The sequence below is a fragment of the Ipomoea nil genome, unplaced genomic scaffold (assembly GCF_001879475.1).
Source record: "Ipomoea nil cultivar Tokyo-kokei standard unplaced genomic scaffold, Asagao_1.1 scaffold0688, whole genome shotgun sequence".
Taxonomy (NCBI): domain Eukaryota; kingdom Viridiplantae; phylum Streptophyta; class Magnoliopsida; order Solanales; family Convolvulaceae; genus Ipomoea; species Ipomoea nil.
The window spans coordinates 272,711-295,840 of NW_017617116.1; the positions used below are offsets into that span (position 1 = coordinate 272,711).

The window sequence follows — 23,130 nt, forward strand, 5'->3', positions numbered from 1 at the left end:
TAGCTGTTAGCTGATAGTTGTTTGGTATAAATTTTTTTCTCAAAAAGCTAATTGAAAAAGTTGCTGGGAGTAACTTTTTGAATTTTAGCCTTTTGGAGTTGCAAAAAGCTAATTAACCAAACATTTATATTGATATTTTAACTAAATCAAACAATTAATAGTGGTCAAATAAGCTAAAATTGACCTATATACCAATTTTTTTACCAAACAGGGCCTATATCATATTATGGCCGTACAATTAATTCAACCCAAAATTATATTCCATACATAGTGCCGCAATCTAAATAAGTACAACCATTATATTCACTACTAGTTCAAACTCGAAAAGTCTGAATCAAACAAGTCCAAAGGTTTCTTCATTATATTCTGCAAATCCCAAACTATACTTCACATTTAATTTTTAGTACAAATACTAAGAATCCAGTACTACCTCTGTATTTACTCCTTGTCTTTTACCTTACAATATCACAGTCAGGACACTCATACATCAAATTGTAAATCAATCCCAAATGTATTTGGAACTAACTATAAATTTTATTGAATGAGACCATTTTTGTTGGAAATCTCAATATATATAATAATGGAGTAGATTACATAGGAAGGGTTTGCGTTTGGGCCATTTGAGCCTCTGAGTTTTGACTTTTGTTGATTGTCTTGTTGGTCTTGAGACTTTTAAAATCTCCATAGAAATAGGAGACGAAACCCCAAAGGGAGAGAGCCAGAGAGATACCCTTCTGAGATTGGAATTTTTCGCCGTAGAAGACGACGCCTAGCACCTCCGTGACGGAAAGCAAGACGGCGATTACAACGGCGGACAACAACGAGGAACCGTAGCATATCACACCGACGGCTCCGACGAAAAAGCACTGCCAAATGATGGCAGTCCATATTACCACCAAATAGTATTTCGCTTTTCCCATTTCGAATTCATTTGCCTCCCTTGAAATTGCCTGCCAAATCAAACCATTATATTAACCAACTCCTTAATTATCATAATGTTTTTGTTTTTGTTTTTTTTTTTGTTTTTTTTTTTTGTTTTTTGTTTTTTTTTTTTGTTTTTTTTTTACTATGGATAATATGACATACACATATTCAATATTTTTATTCTCAATATCAATCATTATAGCATAGAGTATGCATGATCTTCCACATTATAAGATAGACTACTGATATACAAGTTTATTTTTAGTATACTGCAGGACATTCATTATATTAAAATGATCATTTATTAGTAGTACATTTTTTCTTTCAAAACACACACACACACACTATATATATATATATATATATATATATATATATATATATATATATATATATATATATATATATATATAGAGTTGCACTCGAGGCGCGAAATAGGAATGGATTCTGTTCGTCCACGTGTCCAGATCTAATGGATGAGAAACACTGATTTTTTTTAAAAACGCGGTGGCATTTTTGTAAATAATTGAACATCGAAGTGCAAGTAAAATGTATTACAAGTGCATGTAAAATGTATTATAGGTGCAAGTAAAAATTTACACTGAGTATCAATACTTAGTTGCACTTATAGTTCTAAGTAGTTGCACCTATAGTTCTAAGTAGTTGCACACATAGGTATAAGTAGTTGCATCTAGGTGTATGAATGTTTGCGAGTGGTTTTCAGGAGTATTACTACCCGCTGAACTCAGATCAATGAATGTTAACAAGACAAAATTACATGCACTTATAGGTGAAAGTAGGTGCACATATAGTTATAAGTAGTTGCACCAATAGTTATAAATAGTTGCACATATAGTTATAAGCACACCCAGGTGCATGAATGGTTGCGGAAAGTGAATGCTAACAAGGCAAAATTACATGCACTTATAGGTGAAAATATGTGCACTTGTAAGAGATTTTACTTGCACTTCGATGTTCAATTATTTACGAAAATGCCACCGCATTTTTTTTTAAGTTATTAGATCTGGACACGTGTCACGCGTTGATTCGTTCACATTTCCTTCCTGGGCACTTATTCGCACCTGAGTGCGTCCCTATATATATATATATATATATATATATATATGTATGTATGTATATTAATCATGTGAGAACCAACCTTAACATGCGAACTGCGAACTTGTGAAGGATTGCACGCACTTACTACATGATTGCACCGCACCCAGATATAATTGTGGTGCAATTATGCAGTAGTTGTAGTGCAATCATTTACAAGTTCGCAGTTCGCATGTTAAGGTTGGTTCTCACCTGATTATATATATATATATATATATATATATATATATATATATATATATATATATATATATGATGTCTTATTTCTAAAATGAAAAGATGATTTTTTTTTATTATCAAAAGTGTCATCTATCTCCTTTTTTGACATAACCACACTAAAGTGAAGTGCTTTATTAATCTTGTACTCAGATAATATGTAATGATTTTGTTATATGAGAGGTCATGAAATTGAGCCTTAGTAGAAGCGGTGTTGACTCTTTGTACTTCAACAGATTAAAAAAGTATAGATATACAGATTATAGTAATATAATAGAGTCAATAACATTATAAAAAAAAAAAAAAAATCGAAGGGGAAAAAAGATGTAACATGCTACAAGCCTACAAAATACACCTTGTTTCAAGCAAATTATATTAAATACCTAAAAGTAGGTTGAGAAAGTATATGAACAGATACTACAATGTAACAGAGCTAGTAACATTCAAAATATTAAATACCTAAAAGTAATAAGACAAATGTTTAGGGATAAGTACGTATTAAATAGGGACCTTAAAGTTGCTTTCAAAAAAAAATAGGGACCTTAAAGTCAAGATGTTTTCCTCAAATCAATAAATTAAAATCTAATTAAAATATTGTACAAATGTACAATCAATCAACCACAGTCCACGTATACAATAACTGACAAGCTAGTAATAAATGAAGATCTCGAGGTACTCTTGAAATATTTATTTAGGGTTGTTTAAATTATTTAAAAAAATATAAAACTGATTAGTCCAGAGCCTAGTACAGTGTTCTCACATAAAGTTCAACCTACATTTTTGTTTCGATCTTATAATGGAGTTTTTTTATTATTTAATAATGGAGTTTGGCATGCATCGAAAGTTGATACTATTCCCCCAGTGCACCATGATCACAACTAAGTGAACGCAGAAATAATATTCTTAAATTATCAACTTTATAAAGAAAAAAGAATTATTCCAACCAATTACTGTACAAATAATTGATGAGATGTCTCCATCGGGTCGTATAAACGTGACTGGTTGGACCCCTTGAAGAGTACATCCAACTATTTATTTTTATTATTATTGAATCTCATTATCATAAGAAGGAAAATGTTATTTGTACTCTTAGTTGTGTGTGTTTTTTTCTTTTGACTGTGATTTGTAATGATTGGTTAAAAGAAAAAAAAAATTGTAAAATATCTCTTAAGAATCTTTAACATACAACTTGAACAATTGCTAAAGACGAAGGATAGTGATTATGATGTTTGGTATAATTTGATCTTAGAATATAAGGTGGTGGTTGGAATTTGCACAACTTTTGGAAGATGTTAACTTAATGGGTTAGATATTAGTCCATGTCTCCATCCCTCACATTTTCTAATTGTAGATGTATTTAATATTATTTTTTAAAAAATAAATTAAGATGTAAATTTTTTTTAAAAAAATTCCTTCATACCATCTTAGGCTATTTTTTTTTCCAGAGATAAACCATCCTAAGTTATTCATACCCAATTAGAGTTAAACTTGTAATTTTATGGTTACTAGTCAACAATATGAATAAATGGCTTGTGTTATGGAGTTACGCCCACAATCAATATATTTACAACTCTACTATTTTATCTGCACCCACACAATTTCAATTTACTATCAAAATATAATATAATTATTATTTAAATATATTATTTAAAGAAGTTTAAAAGTGTTGCAAAATGTCAATAAAAAGGGCAAAAAGTAGTACGTGTTTAATTTGAACTTATTTTCTTTATAAAAAACACACACACACACAAAACAAAATTGCCACGACATATGATTCGGATTCTCATCGTTTCAGAGATGAGGATGGTCTTATGTATAAGTAGGTCGGAATAATTTAAGGGGATTTTTGGTAAATAGTTGTTAACGGATTGCGTTTGTCGATTTGACTAGTTGATAATAGTTTATTGTAGAAAGATATTTGGTAAATTAGTTATTAGCTGATAGTTTATTGCACACAAAATAACTTTCTCAAAAAGCTTATTGAAACAACTATTTTGAGCAGTTTTTTGAATTTAATATTTTGAAACAATAATTTAATTAATCAAACACTTATATTGATTGCTTAACCAAGTCAAACAGCTAATAGTATAGTGGTCAAATAAATTAAAATTAACTGATGGACTAACTATTTTACCACAATGCATTAAATCTCTTTAGTCAAAAGTTAGTGGGATGCCCAGATACCTGCGTAAACTTATATCTAATGATTAAAAGTTAGAACAAAAGTGTGACGTATTATAAATTCCTAAAGTGTTGTTCTGCATTTGAATAAAAATCCAGAAACTGCAGTTATCAAATAAAATTCTGGTCACACTACTACTAGAGTGATGTCTGACGTTAGAAAACAATAATTAGTAATGTAACTTTTTCCCAATGTTTTAATTATATTCCAAAGTACGTTAAGAATGACGATTTTGTATGTAAGAAAAATTGATTTTTTTGGCAGTGTTTCAACTTAGTAGGTACTCCCTCCCTCCGTCCCATTTTACCTGTTTTACTTTCATTTTTTATCTGTCTCAAAATATTGTCCATTTACTTAAAATAAACACTTTTACTTTTCTATTTTTCCCAAAATACCCCTTGATTTCTAAATTTTAATATAATTTAATTTTAAATTTTCTAAAAAAAAATGAGCTAGTCAAATCATTCCTACCCCTTTCTAACAAGCAAAGCCAAACATATTTTGTACTCTGAAGTCTGAAATACTGTAGAATATAGAAAACTTTAGAAGCACCGCTAATTTTGAGGAAATGAAATTTATCAAGCCTCTACTACTAAATCTGTTTTGTATTATCAACTACCAACTACTATGACACTTCTATTACCTTTCCAGATTTCTGATTGTAAAAAAATAAAAAATAAAAAATTTAAAAAATTATAAAACTGATATTACCTGTAAAGAATTATAAGTTGTTTTTTTTTTAATTATTATTATTAAATTTATTATAAAGGTGAAAATGATGATTACCTGGAAATCCTTGTTTATGATCATCCCAATGGTACAAAAAAGAGTAGCAAAGAAACACATCACCAACTGGATCTCCAAAACCAACGTATAGGTGATCGCCTGCTTTGCCTGCTTGTACATCAATTCTATCCATGGCAGAATAAACCCATACAAAAGTGCCGCTAAAAGCGTCAAAACAAACCCGAGAATATACTCCTTGGTGTTCTCCCCGGCGGGCCGGTCGCTGCTGGCGCCGAAGGCCAAAACTCCGGCGCCCATGGTCAACAACACGATGGCGTTGATCGAGTAGGCCGTGAACTTCTGCTTCACCAGCAGGAACGCGAATCCGGCGGTGAAGGCCAGCTGGGTGGCGATTAGGAGCGCGGAGGTGGACACGGGGAGCTTCGCCACGCCGTAGCTGTAGAGGTAGTCGTCGAGGCCGGTGAGGACGCCGATGGCGGCGGCGGAGGCGAACATCTTCGGCGTTATGAAGAAGAGCTTTGTAGTGGAGCCTTCGGTTGTGCGTCGGAAAATGTATGCGGCGGCTAGAGGGATTAAAGTGAGCGGCCAGGCGCCGGTTACTAGCCAGCTTGTGAACCAAATCCGGCTGCCGCCGCGGAGGAAGTAGAGGCGGGAGATAAGAGGACCGCCGCAGTTTCCTATGCTTAGTATTATGCAGTTGAAGACGAGCATGAATGTTCTCCACATGGTAGAAGACCTATTATCCTCAGTTGTTTCCATGTCTAATCAACTCCGATCCGCTTTGATTGGCTTTAATTTGTAGATAGCTACCATTCGGTCACACACTGAATATATAGCATGCTAGATGTAGGTAGTGTGTACACATGTTAGTATGTTACAGGTTAACTATGTATACATTCTTCCAAAGTTTCACCTCTATGACTAGTTGAGCTACCCATACCGGCATTAATTATGTATACATGAGTATATATGTATATTTCTATCTACATCTACATCTCTACATCTACATCTACATCTACATCTACAATCTACAATTATAATAAGAGCCAATAATGTTAGGCTATTAACTGGAACAAAAAAACGTGGGTGGTATTGTTTCTTAAAATGAATGGTTCATATTATTTTGATTTTAGTATTTTTTTAAAATGATTTTCATTATATACCCTCGATTATATGATTTTCTTCCCTTAAATAACCTAAATTCCGTTAGTATAAACTTTAGTAACGTAATATTTCGTTAACTATTTATTATTTTTAACTTATTTATTAATTTCTATAAGAAAGGTCTTAGGTTCGAACCCCATCCCAAGTAGAGTTGGCATAATTGTTAAACATATACTACAAATATGTTAAAATGTATTATATATATATATATATATATATATTGAATGCTATTGGCTCTATTACAATGTAGTATCTGTTTATATACTTTCTTAACCTACTGAAACACAAAGAACCAATAACGCCTCCACTGAAGCTCGAACTCACAACCTTCCAAATGGAAGTCCAACCCGGGTACCATATATAATATAAAATTTAACATAAACTTTGGTCAAATAATTAGTCCCACTAAATACATTACATTCAAAGTTAAGCATCAAAGATTATAAATCAAGAACTTTAAAAATCATTTGATTTTTATGCATTAAAAAAAAAAAAAAAACAAATTTAGGTTAAGTTTTTATCTTCGTTTAATTAATCTTCTTTTGATTTTTTAGATTAGAACAAAACCTAATATTTCAATTATACTTTTGCATTATTGGTATGATTTAGGTCGTTATGATATTAATATTTTTTTATGTATTTTTATAATGGTACAATTGTACATTACTTTACAAATATTATACTATTATTATTTTTATCAGACAAAATTGTTCTTATATTATTGTCAGACCTGCGCGACCTAACTATAAAGTTATTGATCATAAATACAATTACACTTGGACTCTAAAACGGTAGGACCATTTTCCAAAGAATTGACAATGTTGACATCCCACTGGCTCCAATTGAACAAGTTTACACTTCAGAATTTTATCAATGCATAAAAACTTCTAAAGAAATTTGTAAGTTAATTTTTACTATATCATTATAACAATACCTATTGTAACTATATATTTTGAATTATTTATTATTATCCTCTATTGATAGGAATTGTAACAATTGTCATTGACAAACTCTCAAAACAATTTGTCTCAACAACGAATGTAGATTAAAAAAAATTAATGATTTCATTATTGTTGATTTGAAAAGTATGTACGCCAATTTATTACTCTTATTAAATTAAATAAATTAATAGCTACAACAAAAAATAATACATATGCATTTAATTAATTTAGAATTAGATGTCTATAATGCCTTTATTTAAAAAAAATTATTCATTATAAAAAATTTAAAAAGAGATATAATTTCATTAGTGTTATATATATATATATATATATATATATATATATATATATATATATATATATATATATATATACCATGTATTTTATAAAAATATAATAAATGTTAATATTGTTCAATACTTTCACATGATAACATACGACACACATCTCACAACGCATGAAACATGTAGGAGAAAAACTATCACTACCAAATATCAATAGGTGCTTGTAAGATAAAAAGTTAATAGTACAACTAAGATCTCATCATATACACAACAAGGCAAATCTAAAGCTTCCTACAGCATAATCTCATTGCACGATGAATCCATCTTGCTACCACCAGTAACCCAATTGCACATGACACACTACCAATAATAAAAAAAAAAAGGACATGTATTGAAGATGAAGACAATGACAATGCTACCCAAAAGAGAATTAAGAAGAATTAGAAAAATTTAAACCAAAAGTAGTATTTATTTATACTATCGTTTTTAGACTAACGTTATTACAAAGTTGCAAACATTTAGTTTAGTGACAATATAATTAATCTCTCATATATTATCTTGCATTTATATACTTTAAATTACCGATTTAAAATAAACAAATTCAATATTTATTTACCTATGCATGAACATCTCCAATATAATATTGCATTGATATACTTTGAAATACTTATGTTAACATAATCATTGGTCATTATTACATTCGCGCAAAGCGCGTAAAAGAACTAGTATTACTTATAAAATCTTAGAGCATCCACATCTGTGGATTATGTACGGTTTTTCAGGGAAGACGATCCAACATGAAAGAGAGATGAGAAGATTGATTTCAAATTCAGTTACCAAAAGATAGATGTTACAATACTAAAGAGGTTAGGAAATGTAAACCTCTCCTAACTAATAGACTAGTCTAAGTCAAACAATCTAACACTTTGTAACACTTTATTGAGAACTTGACTGTGAGGATGGCCCAATCTGCGATGCCACATCATGGGAGTGATACGGGAACTAAGAGGTGCAAAATGCGACTGAGACTTCGGAAGTCTGTATAATCCACCTGAAGTGGGCCCGACCCTTTAAGCAGAATTGCCCGAGTGATTGAATCCTTCACAACGAAATAGTTTCTATGAAATTCAAAGAAAACGTTGTTTTCGTTAGTAAATCTTTGAACAGATAATAAAGGAACTGACAAATTAGGTACATGTAACACATTTGACAATTTTAAGGGTTTTGACACGGAAGGAATAGATGCAGACCCAACGCGTGAAATAACCAAACATGTGCCATTACCGACGCGTAGGACATCCTCGTCGTTGTATTTCTCCGATTGCGACATCATGGAGGCGTCCGGTGTTGCATGAGCCGACGCCCCCGTATCCGGGAACCAAGAACCGGCCACTGTTAACGCCGCATCGTCGCCAGGGACGGCTAGATTGGCTTGCGCCGGTGGCTGCGTGGTGTAGCGTTTGAAGTAGTAGATCGCAGAGTGACCATGTGATCGACAAGTCTGACACCTCGGTTGTCCACCACCGCGAACACTAAGTCCCCCGCGACCTTGTCCTCCACGATTACCGCGGTTACGTCCCTGGCCATTGAAGCCGTGACGCCAGCCAGTGGAGCCTTTGCCCGTCTGGTTCCTGCCCCGGCCGGTGTACAGCGCCGTTGGAGAGCCACTGGAGGCGCCGCCGATAGCCGTCAGGAGTTCATCAGAATAGATGAACTCTTGTGCTTGCAAGAAATCGGCCAACTGCGGGAGGGAGACCGAATTACCTGACACCGTGAGTGAGGCAGCCATGGCTCTGAATTTTGGCCGGAGACCTCTAAACAGCTAGAGGTTTTATTCATCTAGCGAGACCCAGACCTCCCTCGATGTATTTCGGCCAATGGCCAGATGCATCACTTCGTCCGACAGAAAAGAGGCGAGGAGTGAGAGGATGGATTGGTCCTGCTTCACCCACGCCTTGTGCGCCAGATTCGGTACAGGACCTATTGCAGCCACGTAGGAAGTTGATTCGCCGGCGGAAGGAGTAGCGTCGATAGTCGCTGGTGGGCACGGAATCTCGTCGTCGACATAGCCTAGCAGATCCTGACCCCGTAGAAACGGGACCAACTATGTACGCCAAAATAGAAAATTCCTGGACGTTAATTTGATTGACACAAAGTGATGTACCGAGGAGAGAGGGTTGGAGGTGGTGGCCGGAGGTGGAGCGGCGTTGGTGATGGTTCTTTCTGATGAATTTGTCGACATTCTGTTTGAGTGGGAGGGAAAATAGAAGGATCTAACCTAAGGCAGAACTGATACTAGATGAGAAGATTGATTTCAAATTCAGTAACCTAAAGATAGATGTTACAATACTAAAGAGGTTAGGAAACGTAAACCTCTCCTAACTAATAGACTAGTCTAAGTCAAGCAATCTAACACCACACAATTATTAACCTATTACAATGATGAAATAATAATAAGAATAATAACATTATTAACAGAGAGAGAGGCAAGAAAGAGAGGGTGAAAGGGACCCACAACAAAAATGCACCAATCGTGACAACTTCGTGTGGCTGTCACACCTGTGCCCACCGGGCGCGTTACAGGCGCTGATAAAGCGCTTACACATAAGTTGTTTTTTTTTTTTTTTTTTTTTTTTTTTTTTTAAATCAGCTTTGTTGTTTTTTTTTTTTTTCTCTTCCCTTCTATATTCTCTTTCCTAATCACACTTACAAAAAACCCAAAAAAAAAAACCACAAAAAAAAAACTAACTGTTATGGATGCTCTTAGACCAAAACCAATAGGGTTACTTAACAAGTCTGATGGTTGGAACGAGTAGCTCGAAGTTTAGTGGGATTAGCTCGATAGTCCAAGCTACTTAATAATATTAACTGCATGCATATTACGCGTCTATGGTTAACATATTATGTGCCTCTAGTTAATATATTGTATGCCTTCAATTTGTTTACAAACACATAATTTGTTAACTACAAACACATAATATATTAACTCTAGACATATATGACCATTTTACTAACTATAGAATTCCTCTAGTAGAATTGGAGAATATTAAAAAAAAAAAAAAAAAAAGTGTTTACTACATACAACAGTTTTCCATTTTGAAAATTGAAAACATTTTCCAGTTTTCTAGAGAATTAGAGAATTTTAAAAAATTGTTTTCTAAATTCAAGACAGAATCATCTATTATCTATTTCACAATATATCACTATAACGTTTTCACCGTTATCTATCTACTTACATATTTATTCATTACTATAATTACATTCATTATTATATTCTTATACTTATCCCCATATTCTATCTTTTCTACTCGCATTTACTTATATAAATATAACTTATGCTAAAAGTTAGACATTATCAAAATTAAAACTTGAAGAAGTTTTAGATTTTGACTGAATTCGATAGATTATTGATTCGGATATGTTTTTAGTTATGTTATATACAAATATAAATTTAGTTCGGATATCAAATAAATTTTTTTTACATATATTAGCTGCTGGCCCAGATGGTTTCATTGCAGCCTTCTACCAGCGTCATTGGGATATTGTTGGGAATAACCTTTCCAATATGGCCTTAAATTTCCTTAACTCGGGCGTTATTGAGGAAAATTTAAATAACACCAGTATCACCTTGATCCCTAAAGTGACTAATCCGGGGGCAGTTACTCAGTTTCGTCCTATTAGCCTGTGTAACATCTCTTATAAGGTTATCTCTAAAACTCTTGCCAACAGACTGAGAAACATCCTCCCGAAGCTGATCGGCCCCTGTCAAAGTAGCTTTGTCCATGACAGACAAATATCGGACAATGTTATTATCTATCAGGAGGTTCTAAACTTCATGAGGTATTGCAAAGGTAAAAAAGGTTACATGCTTGTTAAGATCGACCTTGAAAAGGCCTACGATAGGCTCTCTTGGGAGTTCATTCACGATACCCTCAAAGAAGCTAACCTTAATCCTTCCTGGGTCAGAATTATCATGGCTTGCATTACTACAGCTCGCCTATCGATTTTGTGAAATGGTGAAAGCTCGGAGATGTTTACACCCAGCAGGGGAATTCGTCAGGGCGACCCCATCTCTCCTTTTCTCTTTGTCTTGTGCATCGAAAGGTTGTCTCATATGATCCAGAATGCGGTCTCGTCGGGGGCTTGGAAAGGAATTAAAGTCTCAATGAATGGTCCCACTCTTTCCCATATCTGCTTTGCTGATGATATGGTCCTCTTTGGAGAGGCCACGGAAATGCAAGCCAAAACCATCATCGACTGTTTGGACAAATTCTGCTCTTGCTCTGGTCAAAAGGTAAGTTTCCTTAAGTCCAATCTTTTCGTGACTCCTAATGTTTCCCCCGTTTTTGCAGATGAGCCTTCGAGGTCCCTAAGGATTCCCTTAACAAAGGAGCTTGGAAAATACCTCGGTGTCCCCTCTATTCATGGCAGGATCTCCAAAGAAACCTTTGCAGCAGTGGAGGATAGAATCTCGGCAAGACTTGAAGGATGGAAAACGAAATTCCTATCCCTTGTTGGGCGGCATGTGTTGGCTCAATCAGTTTTGAATGCTATTCCTTATTATTCTATGCAAACTAACCTGCTCCCTAAGGGTCTTTGTGACAACATTGACAGGAAAGTCCGTAGATTCATTTGGGGAAGATCGGACAGTAAGAGAGGCTGCCACTTGGTTCGATGGGACAAGGTCACTAAACCCAAGAAAGAAGGAGGGCTTGGTATCAGGAGCACGCGAGACATGAATCTTGCCTTCCAAACCAAACTAGGATGGAGACTGATGAACGAAGACTCTGCTCTTTGGACTAAAGTCCTTCGTGCTAAATACACTAGAGACCAACCTAATGTCAACTGGATTCTCCCGGCTCCCAATAACTCTAATGCATGGAAAGGCATCTCGTTGACCGCCCCGATTCTAAAGGAGGGAATCCATTGCTCTATTGGGTATGGTCAAAATACCAAATTTTGGAACGACAATTGGATGGGTGATATTTTTCTCAAGGATGTTGCTACCAATGATATCCCTGCGATAGAAAAAGATTGGATGGTCAGGGACTACTGGAACTCAGTTACTGGCTGGGATCTGCCTCACCTTGTCACACTCCTACCGCAACACATAATCAGAACTCTTAGGGGAGTTTTCCTATCAAATGATCCCAGCACTAGAGATGGCATCTCCTGGAATCAGAATCCTTCGGGCAAATTCACCGTTAGCTCGGCGTACAACCTTGTAAACGGGAATCGCCTCCAAGATGACAACATTTCTTGGGATATCATATGGAAAATCAAAGTACCAAATAGAATTAAATTCTTTTTATGGTTGATTATGCATGACAGTATCCTTTGCAACGCTGAGCGCATGAGAAGGCATATGACTGCAAGTAACGTTTGCCACCTATGCCCCGATTGTAGCGAGAATATTGATCATGTCTTGAGATCCTGTCCTGCTGCCCTAAAGGTTTGGAAAGCTATCATCCCCCCTTACCTTGTTGATAGAGACCTCTGCTTGGACTGAAAGCAATGGATGGTAGGCAACCTCAAGTGCAATGGAGTTAAGCATGGTTTCAAGAGTTGGAATGTTGCCTTCAGTATATCCTTGTGGATGATTTGGAAGTGGAGGAACTCCCATATTTTCAGTAATGAGGTTATTCATGTTAATCAGAAGGTGGCGGTTATCAGAGACTACTGTCTCAATGTTTACAAAGCTAACTGGAGGTCGCCGATTTCGAACCACACTTCTGCCAACCAGACTAGGACGCTGATATGTTGGGAGAAGCCGGATGAGAGCTGGATCGCCATCAATGTTGACGGCAGCAGTAAACCGACAGCTCATGCTGCAAGTTGTGGTGGCATCTTGCGAAGCTATCGTGGGGAATGGATTGCCGGCTTTCAGCAAGACTTAGGGGATTGTTCTGCAGACGTTGCGGAAGCACGTGCTGTCCTCACTGGTCTCAAAGTCGCTTGGAGCTTGGCCTTTTCTAATATTGTGATCCAAAGTGATTCCGTCAACGTGATCAATTATATAAATAATCCTCTTTTTGACACCAAAGGTGGTGGAACCCTCAACAATATTATTTTTGAGTGCAAGGCTTGGATTATGAAGAATTGGAATGTTAAGTGCCGCCACATTTTGCGGGAACAAAATCAAGCCGCGGATTGGCTTGCGAAGTGTTATGAATATAGCGGAATAATGCGGAAGCGAAGAATCAAAAATTGAGAATTATAGGAAGTTAAATAATATAAATAGGGAAAATATATTAAAATGACAAATAAAGGAAAATATATAAAATATATATTTACTCTAAAACAAAAGGAAATATATATATATATATATATATATATATATATATATATATATATATATATGTTATCTACGTGAGGAAAAAGACAAGAAAGAAGAAACAATTCTAAATTGATGTAATGAGGTACATTTACAAAGCAAAATAGTAATGCTATTTATACACTCAAATGAGGAGATAAAAACGGCATGTTAATTGAGGAGAGTCAAATGCGGAGACAGACATGCAATGTGGAATGCAACGTGGAGGAGATGAAAGAAAATGTCTCCATGAATTTTAGCCACAAATTATTGTCTTAACAATCTCCACCTTGGATCAAATTCATCTGTGAAAGTTAAGAACTGGAACAGTCGACTAAACTCAAGCTCTGCTTGAACGTAGCAATAGGAAAAACTTCAGAATAGCAGGATGGATCACCATCAACCTCCTATGCGACTGAAAGAGCATAAGCAACCAAGTTGGTTTCATCATCACTAGCATACCTAGCAGGTTTTTTAATTGTCCTCCTAGGACGATCCATAGCAATGGAATACTCTCGTTGTGGCTCGACGAGAGGTGCGGTGCTAGTAGATGCATCATCTTTAGTATTACCATCAGCAGTAGTAACACTATCAATAGGCCTGAACTCAAACTCCACCTTCTCACCAGTACTTTGCGTCTCATCTGTACTGGGAACTTTTCCAGAAGAACGTAGTGCATTTTCATCAAAAGTGATATCTCGACTCAGAATGATTTTCCGAGAATCAGGAGACCATAGACGATACCCTTTTGACTCAGAGGCATAACCAAGGAAAATGCATTTGACAGCTCTCGGGTTCAATTTACCCGTACTGGAATGAGCATAAGCAGGACATCCAAAAACTCTTAAGATAGAGTAGTCAACAGGATTACCTGACCAAACTTCCTCTGGAATTTTGAAATCAAGGGATGAATGTGGAGATCTATTTACCAAATAGCAAGCAGTAGAAACGGCCTCGGCCCAAAAATCACGCCGTTTCCATAACCCAGCATTAGAGAGCATACAACGAGCTCTTTCCAACAGAGTCCTATTCAAACGTTCGGCAACACCATTTTGCTGGGGTTTACCAGGCAAGGTCTTATGCCTAGCGATTCCATTTGCCGCACAAAAGTCATTGAAATCTGACTCACAAAACTCCAAGCCATTGTCTGTCCTGAGCTTCTTGACTTTTTTACCTGTCTGAGTCTCAACAAGTATTTTCCACTTCTTGAAAATAAGAAATGCCTGATTTTTGTGTTTCAGGAAATAGACCCAGACTTTACGAGAAAAGTCATCAATAATAGACATGAAATATCTACAGCCTCCCATAGACTGGAATTTAGTTGGTCCCCATAAATCAGAATGTATGTATTCTAATACATCTTTGGTACGGTGTGTAGCAGTAGAGAAACTAACCCTCTTTTGTTTCCCAAAAATACAATGCTCACAAAATTGTAATTTACCCGTACCTGAACCACCAAGGAGGTCTTTCTTGCTCAGGATATGCATGCCTTTCTCACTCATATGCCCCAGACGCATATGCCATAACTGAGTGAGATCCGCATCAGACATCGATGAGGATACCGCTACTGAACCCGTCACAGTACTGCCATGCAAGACGTACACGCTTCCAGAACGAGAAGCTTTCATGAGAACAACAGAGCCTTTTATGACCTTCAAAACTCCACCTTCAGCTATGTACTTGTACCCCAGAGATTCCAAGGTGCCCAACGATATCAGATTGCGTTTCAAATCAGGAATATACCGAACATTGGTAAGAGTCCTGATAACGTTATCATGAGTTTTAATCTGCACACTTCCAATTCCACTAACCTTGCATTGGGTATCATTACCCATCAAGACAACTCCACCATCAACCGGTTCCAGAGAAATGAACCAATCTTTGTGGGGACACATGTGGAATGTACAACCAGAGTCCAAAATCCACTCGGTTTCACTCCGTTTCTCACCGGAGCTAACAGATAACAACACATCACCATCTGAATCACTTTCAACAACACTAGCTTCAGCGGACTTCTTTTCTCTCTCTTGCTTGTTTTTCAGCTTAAAGCATTCAGTCACATCATGAACATGCTTCTTGCAGTACTTACAGGATTTGTTGGACTTGGATCTAGATTTTTTATTGCTGCTCTCTGTTTCAAGTGAATGACCCCTTACAGTCAAGCCTTCACCTTTGTCCTCAGACTTAATTTCAAAGTCAAACTTTTCTTTGGACAATAGGTTTGACTTAACATTGTCGAAAGTAAGGGTATCACTACTATTACCATACAACATAATTTCTTTGAAATGCTTGTATGATTTAGGGAGAGAAACAAGCAATAAAATAGCACGATCCTCATCGTCAATTATGACATCAATATTTTCCAAGTCCAATAAAATAGAATTGAATTCATCTAAGTGAGACTTAATAGAAGTACCTTCCGTCATACGGATTGTGTACAGACGCTCCTTCAGGCATAGCGTGTTCGCCAGAGTTTTGGCCATGTAAAGCGTATCCAGCTTGGACCATAAATCTGACGCAGTCGTCTCACTTAATACCTCACGTAGAACCTCTTTAGACAGGCACAAAAGAATGGTTGAACGTGCCTTGTCATCCAGATCTTCCCAATCTACATCTGTCATTGTAGCCGGTTTCTTCTTCTTCCCAGCTAGCGCTTTCTTCAAACCGTTCTGGGTTAGAACGGCTTCCATCTGAACCTTCCAGATAGAAAAGCTAATTTTCCCGTCGAACTTCTCGATATCGAACTTGGTAACAGTTGACATCTTTGAAAATAACTCTCAATTAAACCTGGCTCTGATACCACTTGTTAGGAATATAGCGGAATAATGCGGAAGGGAAGAATCGAAAATTGAGAATTATAGGAAGTTAAATAATATAAATAGGGAAAATATATTAAAATGACAAATAAAGGAAAATATATAAAATATATATTTACTCTAAAACAAAAGGAAATATATATATATATATATATATATATATATATATATATATATATATATATGTTATCTACGTGAGGAAAAAGACAAGAAAGAAGAAACAATTCTAAATTGATGTAATGAGGTACATTTACAAAGCAAAATAGTAATGCTATTTATACACTCAAATGAGGAGATAAAAACGGCATGTTAATTGAGGAGAGTCAAATGCGGAGACAGACATGCAATGTGGAATGCAACGTGGAGGAGATGAAAGAAAATGTCTCCATGAATTTTAGCCACAAATTATTGTCTTAACACGAAGAATTGTAATCTGGACAATGAGTTGGCCATTTTGTATTTTTGCCCCAATGACGAGCTCGCGGAATACATCCGCAAGGATAGTTTAGGTGTTCCTTTTGTCCGTGGTGACTAGTTGTTTTTGTTCCCGGGGTTCCACCCTTCCCTTGTATTCAAAAAAAAAAAGTAAATATTATATTTATTCAATTTAATTAAACATATCCCAAAAATAGTTTAAACATAAGGTCTAAAAATCAATTTGAAAAATGAGGGTTAGTAAACAAGTTTTCTAAACAGAAAACAAAATAAAAACTAAAAATTAGAAAACAGAAACCAAAAAACAGTTTCATGAAGTAAAAAGTCTCATAGTACTTGTACAAGTGCATGGATCATAGCATTTCGTCATCCCTCGCCATATGCGTGTTCTACAGGTGCCAAGCTTTACCACTAAACCATCCTCCATGAATGCACCATGTCGCAAGATAGAGAGAGATCAGAGAGAGAAAGAAAGAGAAAGAGAGAGAGGATCAAATGCAAATGCTTTCCCATGTAAAAAATGCATAGCAATTTCAATCGTTTATCTTATGGTCATGATTTGATCTCACTCATCAATCTCATCTATGAGAGGTGGTGGCAAAGTTCTAATTATACCTGGCCTCCCTCATCTTCTCCACTGCACCATTTTTATCAGATTGTGGTTTATGATTGTAATTTTTAGATATTTTAGTTCTTATATTTTTAGTTCTTCTTGTGAATATAGTGAACACAGAATATTAAGTGCATTTTTTTTTTGTCTTTGAGTGCATAATGGTCCCTCTTCAAGTGCATAATCTTTTTGTCTTTTGAGTGCATAATTTTGAGGAATTGAATATTGAGTTATTCCTAGAGATATATTCAAATAATACCTATCTCCTTTGCTATTGGGATTTGTCTAGCTCAAGCATACTTAAGTGCATTTTACAATTGTACCACTTTATGCTTAGACTTAATTACCGATTTGATCCCTTGACTATGAGGATTTCACCACTTTGATCCTCGACTTTCAAAATTGACCAATTTAGTCCTCAATTATGCTAACCGTTAACCGATTTGATCCTCAGTCTACATAATCGTCAAAATGCAGGGGTAATTTAGGAACTTCAAATAATTCGCATCTTCCTTGACATTCATAATTTCTCTTCCAATATTTCTTAGTCTAGAAGCTTTTCCAGATTTAGGTATCCATTTCCAATTCTCCGATTGCTGCCAACTCAATTTTTTTCCCTTCCAATGCGACGCATGCCGTTAGGTTTTCTGTGTAGACCACAGATCATATAAATCCCATCGCTGTCCAAAATCATACTGCCATAGCCGGAAGGTGGTGGTGTGCGACGCATGTTCCATGTCGATCGAGACCACTTGTTGTGGCGGCGAAGACGACAAGGCCATATTGCAGAGGCACCAGAAATCAGGGCATTGTGATCCCACGAAGAAGAAGAAACCCACATGCCCCGTGAGGCGGTGCAAGGAACCTTTAACCTTCTCAAATACCACCGTCTTCAAAGGCTGCCAGATTTCGGCGGATCACGCTTGTAAAGGCAGAGCCGCCACTTCATCTCCGCCGTAGCCGTCGGTCAGGGGCGCCGCCAAGTTTCAGTGAGGTGATCCAGATTGACGGAAGCGAATCGGAGAAGATCATTGCAGCAAAACCTAAAAATTGTCGTCATCTTCCTTCTCCTCGTATTCAACACACTCGCATACTACAAGCCCCTGCGGTTATCAGCTCTGAAGATGTAGTGTTTGCGATTAGGGTTTACGAATTTGGGGGTTTTCTCTACTTTGTAATCTAAAACCGTCGAAATGGGAAGGAAATACAAAATGAAGAAGGCTAAAAGAATGAAATTACATTTTTATCCTCAGTTTTAACGTCTCACAAACGACTGTTACGACTTAGGACCAAATCGGTGAGAAATAGCATAGTTGAGGATGCAATTGGTCAATTTTAAAAGTCGAGGACCAAAGTGGTGTAATCCTCATAGTCGAGGGACCAAATCGGTAATTAACTCTTTATGCTTATGAGTGTACAATATAATTTTGTGTTTTCAAGTATATAACTTTGCGCCTAAATTAAAAGTGCACAACTTTATAATGACGATCAAACTCAAAACACTATAAAACAGAATACCTTTAATTTCCGAGTAGCAGTGTTTGACGCAGGTGAAGAAACCACCTTCTGACAAGACGACGACACCAAGCTAAGGGAAGCAGTAGTAACAACTATGGCCGGGTCTAAACCATGCATGTCACAGATGACAAGGAGAACGTTAAGTTGATAATAGTGGCATATATGAAATTAAATTGGTTGTTACAAAATTAAAGAAAAAGGGCAATGCTGAGGTGAAGAATCAAAAGCCCTTGAATTCCAAGATTTAAGTCTCATCAGACACCTCACTAAGATGATGAAAGAGCTGAAAATACAGATTGCATGCAGAAAAAAAAAAAAAAAAAAAAAAAAAAAAAAAGAAGAAGCATTCAAGCGCTCCCTATTTCAACCGTTGGATCAAGCCAAATCTATGTCTATGATTTCACCTTATTTTTCACAGTAGAAACACTTTGCATGGAACAATCCCCCCCCCCCCCCCCCCCTCCCCCTCACACACACACAAATAAATATATAATTGGTAAAGATATAAGAAAGTAAGCATAATAGTTATTATATTTAATGATTTTATTTAATAGCAATAACAACTTATGAAGAAAAAGAAAAACAGAGAAGGGCAAATTTGAGAAAATTTTGTTAGTGTACAATCGAAAAAGTACAATGTACTAGTTAACAATGCATCAAATTACGCCATCACATTTTTATTCTTATTATACCCTCACCATCATTACCTTTTATCATATATTATATTATTATATAATATTTATTTATATAATTTTATATAAAAGCCAATTATGTTGTGTAATAGGTTATAACTATTGTTACTAAGATTATATGGTCTAATGGTACTTAAGTTGGACTTTCATTTGGAAGGTTGTGAGTTCAAATTTTGGTGGAGGTGTTATTGGTTTTTTGTGTGAAAGTATATAAACCGATACTACATTGTAATAGAGTACCATTAAACATTCAATATATAATTTATGAATTTTTAGACCCAAATCTATCTTGTAAAGTAGACCCGGAGGCCGGATCCACATAATAATGACTAAAAGAGCAGAAATGCTCAACTCACTTGGCGAAATGAGGATAAAGTTGCAATATCTGGAGTTGTAACACATTTTCTTTCCTTTCCTATTATTCGATACCTCAAGAACACAACAAAAATATTACAACCTCAACCAATTAAATTGGTCAAGCTATTAACTTGATAATCAAAATAGAGTTAATACCCAAAATGGTCCCTCGACTATGTCATAATTACCAATTTGATCCTCAACTACCATTCTTACCCAATTAAGTCCTCAACTATGTAACTTTTACTCAATTAAGTCCTCAACTATGTAACTTTTACTCAATTAAGTCCTCAACTATACAATTCTTACCCAATTTAGTCCTCAACTATACAATTCTTACCCAATTTAGTCCTCTGTATTAATTTGACTGTTTGTTGACTGTCAAAAGTCGGGATAAAATTATAATTTTACAAGATTTCTCCTTCCTCTCCATTTAGCAGCGCCAAACCATGCAGCAATACACTCCGATCAGATTTCGATCGTCAAAAAATCGTTGGATATCAAATTCATGGGCTATCCGATGCATAACCACTACTTCGATACTGACAGGTTTAGAACCCAACCGGAGCTTATTGCTACATGGTTTGGCGCTGCTAAATGAGGAGGAAGGAGAAAACTTGTAAAATTACAACTTTATTTCCACTTTTGACAGTCAACAAACAGTCATATTGACAAAGGACTAAATTGGATAAAAATTGTATAATTGAGGACTTAATTGGGTAAGAATGATAGTCGAGGACCAAATTGGTAATTACGACATAGTCGAGGGACTATTTTGGGTATTAACTCATCAAAATATTATAAATTCGACTCTTAACAGCCTAATAACATCCAATCATTGCCTAGAATATATATTTAGTAAACCCTGTCTTACGACTCAAACTAATAAAGAATTATAAAGAAATAATTATAATCAAATTAGTTAAACTATTGATTTAGTAACTACAATGTTATAAGTTAATAAATTCTTAACTACATATTAAACTTTTTTTAATTTAAACTAATCACAAAGTGAATATCTAATAAGTACACTATGATGAAACAAAATTTTGATGTGGCACGTAACTACCAAGTACCAACACTACTTCGTCCCCACCACCAACACTATGTCCGATGTCCCCACCACCAACACGGTTTCCGATATAAACCACAGGCTCTCCACTTTCACATTACACTTCACGTTGTCTTTATAAATTGTCTTCTTATATTAATAAGAGTTAATACCCAAAATGGTCCCTCGACTATGTCATAATTATCAATTTGGTTCTCAACTATTATTCTTATCCAATTAAGTCTTCAACTATGTAACTTTTACTCAATTAAGTCCTAACTATATAATTTTTACCCAATTTAGTCCTCAATTATACAATTCTTACCCAATTTAGTCCTCAGTATTAATTTGACTGTTTGTTGACTGTCAAAAGTCGGGATAAAATTATAATTTTACAAGATTTTTCCTTCCTCTCCATTTAGCAGCGCCAAACCACGCAGCAATACACTCCGATCAGATTTCGATCGTCAAAAAATCGTTGGAAATCAAATTCATGGGCTATCCGATGCATAACCACTACTTCGATACTGACAGGTTTAGAACCCAACCGGAGCTTATTGCTACATGGTTTGGCGCTGCTAAATGAGGAGGAAGGAGAAAACTTGTAAAATTACAACTTTATTTCCACTTTTGACAGTCAACAAACAGTCAAATTGACAAAGGACTAAATTAGGTAAAAATTGTATAGTTGAGGACTTAATTGGGTAAGAATGATAGTCGAGGACCAAATTGGTAATTACGACATAGTCGATGGACTATTTTGGGTATTAACTCTATTAATAATTTATATCACAATACGAAAATTTGTATTTTTTATTCTCCAGTTATACTCATGGTATAAACTTAGTTTATGAATTATATATGCGTTTTAACCCTAAATTATACATGGAATAGTGATTTTAATTTCAGTGCTGAAAATTATGAAATTTCCGACCACCTGAAAGTGATCTTAAATCAAGTTGAAAGCAAAAAGTAGTCGAAAATAGCAATAAAGATTTTTTCAGATACTGAAAGTGATCGGAACAAGACTTTCAACTTGATTTAAGATCACTTTCAGGTGGTCAGAAATTCTATAATTTTTAGCAGTGTTTAGTCCTTGAAGTACCAAATCAACCACTTCATTAAGTGATAAATTGGTGGTAGAAAAGTCCCCAACAGACTAAACTCGCTACTTTGTACATAACTTAAGTGTTAAAGATAGTCATGTATATAACTCAAGGACTAAATTTGTACTACAATTCTACAAGTATAACTCAAAGACAAAAAGTACAATTTTCCCTACAATAAATATAATATACCATACTAGGTCTATTTTTTTTCTACAATGTTTTTGGTGGACTGGGTCTACCACTTTGCACAACAATTTTTATTTTATTTTATTTTTCAAGAAAAGAAGAAATAGAAAGTGAATTGATTATATATCTCAAAGTTCGTCCACGTCTAAACAAGGTATTATATATGCCCAAGCACATGGTGGAAATAAGAAGTCGCATCCCAACAAGGGGATTTTTATGAGTTTGGTCAGAGTTTTTGCGTACTTGAGCCTACCACTTTACTCAACAATAAGTAAATCCCTAAACAATAAAAATTTATAGAAAGAAAAAATTAGTCTAAGTTATTCATAGCATAGCGGATCATCTCAAACTAAGAAGACCAATTAGATTTTGACATACTCAAATTAAAAAGACCAATAATAGACTGCTCCCTCTATTATCAAATTTGTAACTTTGTGATTACCAAATCAACGCTCTAACTTTGTGGTTA

General features: G+C 35.4%; 2 protein-coding genes across 2 annotated transcripts; both read right to left on the minus strand.

Annotated features, from left to right (window-relative positions):
* Positions 1-362: 362 nt before the first annotated feature.
* On the minus strand, positions 363-5,984 carry LOC109176101 (purine permease 3-like). The gene is made up of 2 exons (XM_019325530.1): positions 5,225-5,984; positions 363-950 (listed from the first exon to the last, which is right to left on the minus strand). The coding sequence occupies exons 1-2, from the start codon at positions 5,942-5,944 to the stop codon at positions 591-593; spliced, it is 1,080 nt and encodes a 359-aa protein (XP_019181075.1). The 5' UTR covers positions 5,945-5,984; the 3' UTR covers positions 363-590.
* A 2,572-nt stretch (positions 5,985-8,556) lies between these two features.
* On the minus strand, positions 8,557-9,363 carry LOC109175376. Its single transcript, XM_019324640.1, has one exon. It carries the CDS (start codon positions 9,361-9,363, stop codon positions 8,557-8,559), a length of 807 nt encoding a protein of 268 aa, XP_019180185.1.
* Between the last annotated feature and the right edge of the window lie 13,767 nt (positions 9,364-23,130).

What these genes read in the sequence shown, in the direction of transcription:
- LOC109175376 (XM_019324640.1), bottom strand. Translation starts at nt 9,363, where the DNA reads ATGGCTGCCTCACTCACGGTGTCAGGTAATTCGGTCTCCCTCCCGCAG.
- LOC109176101 (XM_019325530.1), bottom strand. Translation starts at nt 5,944, where the DNA reads ATGGAAACAACTGAGGATAATAGGTCTTCTACCATGTGGAGAACATTC. An exon ending in TCATAAACAAGGATTTCCAG is followed by an intron (nt 951 to 5,224) that starts GTAATCATCATT and finishes TTGATTTGGCAG; the next exon opens with GCAATTTCAAGGGAGGCAAA.